At 39.8% G+C, this 9166-nt stretch overlaps 1 protein-coding gene across 3 annotated transcripts; it reads right to left on the reverse strand.

The window, feature by feature from the left end:
- Positions 1–306: 306 nt before the first annotated feature.
- LOC141802429 (uncharacterized) lies at positions 307–6930 on the reverse strand. 3 transcript variants are annotated; one of them, XM_074685987.1, is made up of 3 exons: positions 6634–6734; positions 6134–6180; positions 307–3655 (listed from the first exon to the last, which is right to left on the reverse strand). In XM_074685987.1, exon 3 carries the CDS (start codon positions 3639–3641, stop codon positions 1479–1481), a length of 2163 nt encoding a protein of 720 aa, XP_074542088.1. In that variant the 5' UTR covers positions 3642–3655; positions 6134–6180; positions 6634–6734; the 3' UTR covers positions 307–1478. The 3 variants fall into 3 exon arrangements, with proteins under 3 accessions (XP_074542088.1, XP_074542089.1, XP_074542087.1); XM_074685988.1 differs by lacking the exons at positions 6134–6180; positions 6634–6734 and adding an exon at positions 6021–6078; XM_074685986.1 differs by lacking the exon at positions 6134–6180 and having other exon boundaries at positions 309–3655; positions 6634–6930.
- Between the last annotated feature and the right edge of the window lie 2236 nt (positions 6931–9166).

The following is a 9166-nucleotide window of genomic DNA, read 5'->3' on the forward strand; positions in this document are numbered from 1 at the left end:
ATCAGCCTAATTACTGTATTCATCTGTTTTAGTCTTAATCCTTTAGTTGTTCATTGTTTTCGTTAATTGGTTATTTCTTTATTAAAGAAAAAGAGAAATCACAAAAAGTGTATTTATTTAAATCTGAAGTTTTGTTAGCAAGGACTATGACTAAAACTGTTCTTTTATGTTTGTTTGTTTTTTCCTTCTTCCTTTCCTTTTTCTTTCTTCCTCTGCCTTTTTTTCTTTCCCTTTTATTTGATTTTTATGTTAAATTAGTTTGCAGCCAATTTCTTTTACATACCACCGTTTATGAAAAACATTTTCCATATTCCTTATTTTGTGTGTAATCTTTTCATTCATCTGTACTTCTTGTATTGTAGTTATCCATTTTTTGATATCTAGTGAATATTTTTTTTTCCAGTTCTGAGGAATCATTTTTATTGCCATTACTCTCAAAATTTGAAATAAATATTTTTTATCTGGACTTAATGTTACTGGTACCTTCCCTAGTAATACATCCTTTTCTGTTATTTGGATTCGCAGATCTTCTTCCCATTTTACCTTAATATTGGTTGCTATTTTCCCTTTTTGATTTACCAAAATTTTGTATATGTGGCTCATGACATTCTTAGGTTTCTTATTACAATTATTGGCCATATGAATCACCAGAGGATGCAAGTTGTTGTCATTCTTTCCCAGTTTGCTATGTAAGTAGCTTCTTATTTGTAGATATTTGTAGAAATGATTTCTTGATAAATTGTATTGTTTAGACAAATTTTCAAAAGATTGCAATTCATTATTTCGAAAAATTTGATGGAATCTTACAAGTCCCTTTTCTGCCCACTTACTGAAAATGTTGTCCGTTTTATTTGCCCTAAATTCCGGGTCTCTATGTATTTCCCTCAAGTAAGCCATATCATAAGTCCAAGTTAGACAAAAACACAAACTGAACTAAAGTAGATGAACCTTTTTTAACTTTCCTTTTCAAGCTTTTTGAGCAGTATTGTTGTTAAGGAATGACAGTTTAAAACCACATCCAGTATGAAGAGACAGAAGAAGAATTTTTTGCCATTTTTCTTTGTCTTGCTTTCTGTCACTCTCTGTCTACAGATATTGTTAATAAAAACTATAATTGCCGCTCTCTTCATGCTGTCCTCCCATCTCAGTCTCTCAACAGCTGTTTTTGCACCTGAATGTAAAATAAAGGACTCTTTTCCAGTGTGAACCATAACTCCAAAATCCTGAACTCTAAAATCACCACTTTAAGGGTACACTAAACTGGCTTATAAATGAAGACACTTATATGTATCGTATTGGCAGCCACACAAATTTAATGAAATATCTTATACACTTTTTACAAACTTTCAATGAACTTCAATAACATATGCTTTGTAATTTTGAATTCAACATTCAGAGCAGCTGAGGAGGTTTCCCCCCAACTGTGGGTCTCTGTGTGAAGCTCTGAAGTCAGCCTAAGAAGAAATCTAACACCACACTCAGAGCAGCTGAGTAGTGTCCCTCTTTAATGGACAATCATGTGCTGTCAGCCTTTTTTTGTGATGAAATCCTTTTCCACATTCTGAGCAGCTGTACCGTTTTTCATTTCTGTGAACCATCATATGATTTCTCAGAGCTGATTTCCCGGAGAATCCTTTTTCACATTCAGAGCAGTTGTAAGGTTTTTTTTTTGAGTGAACAAACACATGAGAAGTGAGCGTTGTTTTGCGGCTGAAACCTTTTCCACACACTGAGCAGCTGAAAGGTTTTTCTTTTGAGTGAATGAACATATGTGAAGTGAGAGTTGATTTGCAGTTGAATTTTTTCCCACATTCAGAGCAGCCGAAAGGTTTTTCTTTTGAGTGAATGAATATATGTTTAGTCAGACACCATTTCATGTGAAATTTTTTACCACATGTGGGACAACTGAAATTTTTTTCTGCACTGTGGAAAATCATGTGTGAGTTCAAGTCTGATTTGCAATAAAACCCTTTACCACATTTAGAGCAGCTGAAAGGTTTTTCTTTGTTATGGACAAACATGTGTCTGCGCAGCTCTCCTCTGGTGATAAGTCCTTTTCCACACTCTGAACAGCTGAAAGGTTTTTCCTTTGTGTGAAGCAACATATGTGTAGCGAGAGATCTTTTGTGGTAAAATACTTTCCCACATTCAGAACAGTTAAAAAGTTTTCTTTCTGTATGCAAAAGCATGTGGTTGTTCAGAGATCCTTTGACAGTAAATCCTTTCCCACACTGTGAACAGCTAAAAGGTTTCTCTTTGGAGTGAACAAACATATGTGAAGTTAAAGATGATTCCAGGTGAAAGCTTTTACCACATGTGGCACAGCTGAAAGATTTTTCCTTAGTGTGGACCAACATGTGTCTGTCCAATTCTACTTTACTGCGATATCCTCTTCCACACTCTGCACAGAGGAAGGCTTTTTCTTTTGAGTGAATAAACATATGTCTCCTCAGGGTTGATTTAAGGGCAAATCTTTTTCCACACTTAGAGCAGTTGAAAGGTTTTCCCTCAGTGTGGACAATCACGTGCGAGTCCAAATCTGATTTGCGGATAAATCCTCTTCCACACACTGAGCAGCTGAAAGGTTTTTCTTTTGAGTGAACAAACAAATGTGCAGTGAGAGTTGATTTTTGGTTAAATTTTTTTCCACATATAGAACAGCTGAAAAGTTTTTCTTGCAAGTAAATTAACATGTGATTTCTCAATGATGTTTTATGAGGAAATTTTTTCCCACATTGAGAACAGCTGAAAGGTTTTTCTCTGCCGTGGACAAACATGTGATTGTTTAAACCTGTCTTAAGAGAAAATCTTTTTCCACACTCTGCACAGCTGAAAGGTTTTTCATTTGAATGAACAGCCATGTGTACCTTTAGATTTGATTTGTGGTTAAATCCTTTTCCACATTCAGAGCAGCTAAACGGTTTTTCTTTTGCATGAATGACCACGTGCTGATTCAGTTTTGTTTTTAGGGTAAAACTTTTGCCACATATAGAACAGCTGAAAGGTTTTCCTCCAGTGTGAATTAACCTGTGTATTCCCAACTCAGTTTTGAAACGAAATCCTTCTCCACACTCTGAGCAGATGTGAGGTCTCTTACTTGTTAGAGGAACCACATGATTGGTTTTACCAGGCTCAGGACAATTTTGTGACTTCACAGTCTCTGCCCTTTTGTTCTTGGCAGATTTTAATCTTTTAAGACTGTCTCTGGTCTCCTTCCAGTCATCTGCTTCATCTTCAGTCTCTGATTCAGGATCTAAGGAGGCTTCAGTCTCTGGTTCAGAATCTGCGGAGGCTTCTGTCTTAACCTCAAGCTCTGGTTGTGAATTTCTTTCTGGATCTGAGCTCCTCTCTGGTTCTGGTCTTCCACAGTCCTCTCCACCAGCTGCTGTTTCCATATAGTCAGTTAGTCTCTGATGAAGCAGTGAGGACTGAGGTTCCTCTTCATCATTTTCACTCTTCATATGGACTGAAGGAAACAGGACCTTGGTATCAGCCTCCTCCAGTTCTTGAAGCTGCTCTCTGCTCTGACCAGTCCACAGTTCCTCCTGTTCCGCTTTAATGAGTGGAGACTCATTATCCTCCTGGTCTGGATAGGGGCTCCTCTCCTGCTGCTCAGGGGGAAGCTCCTCTTTCTTCACCATTAGTAGCTGAATATCTGCAGGACACAGTGAACAGATATTAATGAGATATTAGATCATCTTAGTGATGGAAGGTGAAGGTGTTCACCTGTTTACAAACACCTGTTAACCAAAGATTATATGATCTGGTACAGTACTGTAAGTTTAGTCACCAAAGAGGAACAGACCAGAGACAGTCTGCAGTGTAGTGTTTGCTTCTCCCTCAGCAGCTCAGTTAGAGCAAGTTTATTAGATTCTGGGAGTCACATTTCTCCTTAGTTTGTTGGTCTGACTGTTACGTGGTTATACTATAGTGTAATCCCTTGAAAATTGAATTGAAAGCAGACTCCGAGTCCTTTGTTCTGTTAACACCACACTGCAACCCTTTCCTCCTCCTGCTCAAAGTTGGGACCTACCAGAAGTGTATGACGGACGTGGGCATAATAAAGAAGACCACTGAGCCCACTGATTGGTAGGCTTTACACCGATTATATCGGCTATATGGGATAGGCTGATATTTGGCATTTTTTGTAATGATCAGGATCAGGCATCATGTCATAAATCATCGATCGATTAATGACGGTGGTAATGGTCGTGTTAACGTTTTTTAAATCTGTCTCATTTACTCCAAATTAGTTTCACGGCATCAACATGTTTGTTTGAATCTGAGAGCAAATGATTCATGATTAACAAAACATCATTTTCATCTTCGTGCCTCTTCCTGTTTTGAGTACTGTCGCTATGTGAGGGACAATAAAGTTTCTTTGAATCTTCAGCAACATCCGGGGCGACACAAACAAAGATGTCAGAAGTGTGGAAGGCTTTCAAAGTGACAGAAACAGACATAGCACGAGCTATCTGTGGTATGTGCAACGTTACAGTACCTCGCGGGGGAACATCGGCAAAATATTTCAACATGACAAATTTAATCAGGCACTTGGAAAAGATACACCCGGAGGAGCATGTCAAGTTCAAGAAACGCAGCACGGAGAAAGAAAAAAAAAGACCAAACTCCAAAACGGATGCTGAAGTAAACAACTTTGGACAGTGCTGCTCGTCCGTATAGTCGGGACAGTGAGAAGGCAAGGGGTGGCACAAGGAGGCTGCTGGTGCTGTCTGACCTGCCGTTTAATATTGTGGAGAACCCTGCATTTCAACGGCTGCTAACTTACTTTGATCCACGCTACCCCCTCCCAGGGCACACTGGGCTGTCCATTCACGTGTAGAGAGCCTTCTGATGGAAGGCAATTCTTCTATCAGTTTCACTACAGACATTTGGTCCTTAGACGTCAGCCCAATGTCACTACTGAGTTTAATGGCCCAGTGGATTGACCCAAACTTTAAACTCCGAGCTGCGGTCCTACACGCACAGGAATTCCTTGAGTCACATTCTGCTGCAGCGTTGGTGACAAAATCAAGAACATGCTCCAGACGTGGCAGATTCCTAGAGAGAGAGTCCACGTCGTACTTCGGGATAATGCCGCAAACATGGCAAAAGCCATGCGTGAAGGAGGACTGCCGACTTTGCCACGCATGGCACACGCGGTTCAACTTGCGATCCACGACGGGTTATTGACACAGCCCATGATAACGGACATCCTTGCGACGAGGAGACGCGTCATCGGGCATTTTAAACGCTCTCCTCAAGCATACTGTGCATTTCATGATGTGCAACAACAGCTGGGCCAGAAGATAAAAAAGTTCCAGCAGGACGTTACCACCTGGTGGAACAGCAGCTTCTATATGCTCCAAAGCCTGCGGGAGCAAACACGCGCATTGGTGGCTTATGGAGCTGAGCATGAAGTTCCTGCTTCCTTCAATGCCAACCAGTGGGGTCTGATAGAACACGTCATAACAATTCTGGAACCATTCGAGGAACTCACAAGAGCAATAAGCTCATCCACTGCATCAGCTGCAGACGTGATTCCATCTGTGTTGGCTTTAAAACGCTTCCTGAGCAGAGATGCCCCATCAGATCGTGGTGTGGGGACTGCAAACGCTGAGCTACTGAGAGCTGTAACCAGGAGATTCGATGGGATTGAAGATAAACCCCTCTACAGTTTGGCAACTCTATAAGACCCAAGGTGAGGAAGAAAACATAAAAAACTAAGATAATCTGCAAAATATAATCTAAATTAAAGGGATAGTTCAGTTTTTTGAAGTGGGGTTGTATGAGCTCTATGTGACCACTGAATTGAGACAGTCTGGCCTATAGAGCATTTCCTGTTTGTCGTTGTCACACAGCACCTCCCTTACATGATTCATAACCGTTTTAAACATTTCTAATTTGTTTTTTAAAAGCCCTTTGCCTTAAGGAATTCTGTACGGCAAGCTTTTCAAAGACGCAAGTGAACGACGCATGTGGAGGAAGGAAGGATGGAACTTTGGAGCTTTGAGACGCACCCTATGAAGGCCGGGTCCCCGCTGAATTGACACGCAGCTCAGAAGAGGAAGAGACAAGCCGCCATCTTTGTGTGCAGCACCACAGTTAGCATGTTAGCATGGAGGATATTCACCCTGTGCTGGTTTTGACTGTGATTAAACTCTCGCCAAGAGGGTCCAGCTGTAGAATGAGAATGAGGCCTTTGTTTGACGACGTTTCAAATACGAACAACACACATATACTTGTGTAACACTAAACTAGGATATATCACTTCCGGACTTCTTCCGTGTTTCAACAAAATAAATAATCCAATAAAATAAAAACAACTATCCTGCTCAGTAGTTTTGCCAACGATTTACATATTGGGTTGGTAGTAGACGCAAAGCGGATAAAACAGTTTTTTATTTTGTTCTGTTTGCTGATATTCCTTATACTATCTGTTATTTTCACACAGAAAACTAGCATCAACTTTATTTTTTGACAAATCAAATCCACATTAGACTCCACATTAGAGAGGAGTTTATAGTGGTGTATACATGGACTAAATTGTATTAGGTCAGAGCTTACGTCTTTGAACCTTAGCTACGGGCTCAATTCCCCTAAACATTACCACACACATGTTCAGAAACCAACCTGCTCTGTGCAGCTTTATCTCAGGGATTAAAATCACATCCAGTAGTTCTCTTTGTCGCTGGAGCTCCTCTTCGTATCCAGACGGTGTTCTTTGCTCGTCCATGTCTCTGATAACAGCAGCGAGCAGCCGCCGCTCGAATAAATCTTCAAGATCCTTGAATCTGGACATCTCTGCATATCCAAGAGTCAAATAATAAAAAGGAGACGCTGATGTTTTCCTCCGGGGTGAATTTCTAACCTGGCTGACAGTCACGGGAGCGTTATTATGGAACCCACATCAGTTCTAGGTAAACCCCGCCCCCACTGCGCCGAAAGGCCCAGTGACGCAGCCAAACCCCGCCCACGCCGTGAGTGACGCAGCCAAACTCCACTCGTGTGTTTTGATCGACGCTCATACAGACCTCAGCATCTGATACATTTGTTAGGTCGTTCATCTTTTCTGAAAGTAAATTTTTCTCACTGCATGACCGCAGCAGAACACACCTCCATTCTGAACGTTACATTGACTTTTGTATCTTTATTTAAAAATTAAAGTTAAGATGATGTGTGTGTGTGTGTGTGTGTGTGTGTGTGTGTGTGTGTGTGTGTGTGTGTGTGTGTGTGTGTGTGTGTGTGTGTGTGTGTGAGTGTGTGTGTGTGTGATTGAATGAATAGTTTTGTGTAAAATGTTTTGGCTGTGTTAGTATGAGTAGCCTACCTTCAAGGCAGAGAAGTGGAATATATTAATGCAAACATCCCAACAGAATGCTTATCACATAAATGTACATTATTCCACTCCATTGCAAAGCCAAGACAACAATATGAGTGAGCGGGAATCAACACTATTACATATGCAAATAAATTCAGACAAACAGGCAATTTTAACACAAATATCAAGTTAATTTTGACTAATATCAGCTCATTTATTTAACCACTTGAACCACAGATGGTTGAGCAGAGTCCCCCAGGGCTCTTTACTAGTGTATTTTCCGTGTGTTGCGTCTTGCATGACAAATTTAGCATTTGACATCTCAGTTTGTTTTGTTGCGCTTGCGCGTGAGCATGTTGCAGGCGTGGTTTGACTGCGTCACCAGGGCTGGAGAGCAGCGGGGGTGGGGTTTACCTAGAACTGATGTGGGTTCCATAATAACGCGTCACGGGATGCGTTCTTTGTTCATGTTTGTTTTTTTTGCGGGGTTTCAAACAACGTTTTGGTGCATTACCGCCACCAACTGGTATGACATGTGGATCAGATCACTAATTTTCCAAATAAATAAACTATCTCAGGTATAAAAATCACATCCAGTATTTTAACTTTGGCGCTGGAGCTCCTCTTCGTTTCTTGTTCTTCCAGGTCTTTGCTAACCACCGCGAGCATCCTCTGCTCGGATTAAAACGATCCTGAACTTGCCATCACATCCAAGAGTTGAAGAACACAACGAAAACTAAACGCTGATTTCTTTCATGGAAGGAATTTTCTGAGTCGTCTGTCAGGGAGCATCTCAGAGGAAGGATAACGTCTTCTTCTTCTTCTTCTTCTTCTTCTTCTTCTTCTTCTTCTTCAGATAATTACAGATATCCGTAATTCAATTTTGACCAGGTTTGACCATTACATTACTTTTTTCATTCCTGTGTATGAGGTTGCTCATTACAGATATCTACAACGTCATTTTGTGTCATACACAGCAAAAAGTTCAGTGTTAAATTCTTGGTGTTGTTTTGAGGGATCTAACTCTATGCTGGTGTTAAACCATACTACTGTGGGAGTTACTTTGCAGTGTTGATGAAAAACAACACCACACAGTGTTACTTTAAACACCCCTCACTCATGGTTGCAATAATCATGTGTTTTTACAATAACCTGACCTTCCATCTGCACTGTTGACTCAGAAGTTGTTTGTAAGCAAAAATTCTCAGTAGAGTTTCATTGAAAATTATGAGTGGGCCATTTATAACTTTTAATTCAATCAAAATTCAGTCAAACTGAAGTTTTTGGCAAGAACTGCACTGTTTTAAAACTGAAGGAAGTGATTTCACTCAAATGATTTGAGTCATGATGAACTAAATAAAAGGTTTAAGGAGGTTCAACTTCAGTGATAAAAGAATTGACTTAAACTACACTGCACTGTAAAAAGAAACTTGGTCCAACATAAGAAATAATTTTAAAAAAAAATGTTTCAATGGGTAACACTTCGTTGTTTTTTCTTTCTTTTTTTTTATTTTCTTTTTTCTGTTTTTTTTTCAAATAACAGTTTTATGTTGGGCTAACATCATTGCTTTAAGTCTCATGTGCTTAATAATTTGATTTATTTCAAATATAAATCCAACTCAAAACAAGATAAACAAAATTTTAAGACTTTTTAATTAAATATTCTCTATAACCAAATAAAAAAAAATAAAAAAAACTGCTCCTTTACATTTTAAGACAATGGTCTTAGTAGTGACATTTTTGCTGTTTTGTAACCGTGAGTGAGGAGGGAACACAGTGGATATGAGTCCCTGCTGGACCAGTAGGGAGAGGGACCCAAGAAAATCCTGATTTGTTTTCTTTTTT

Source organism: Halichoeres trimaculatus, unplaced genomic scaffold (genome assembly GCF_033239565.1).
Source record: "Halichoeres trimaculatus isolate MK-OKI-2021-1 unplaced genomic scaffold, fHalTri1.1 fHalTri1_scaffold_13, whole genome shotgun sequence".
NCBI classification, from domain to species: domain Eukaryota; kingdom Metazoa; phylum Chordata; class Actinopteri; order Labriformes; family Labridae; genus Halichoeres; species Halichoeres trimaculatus.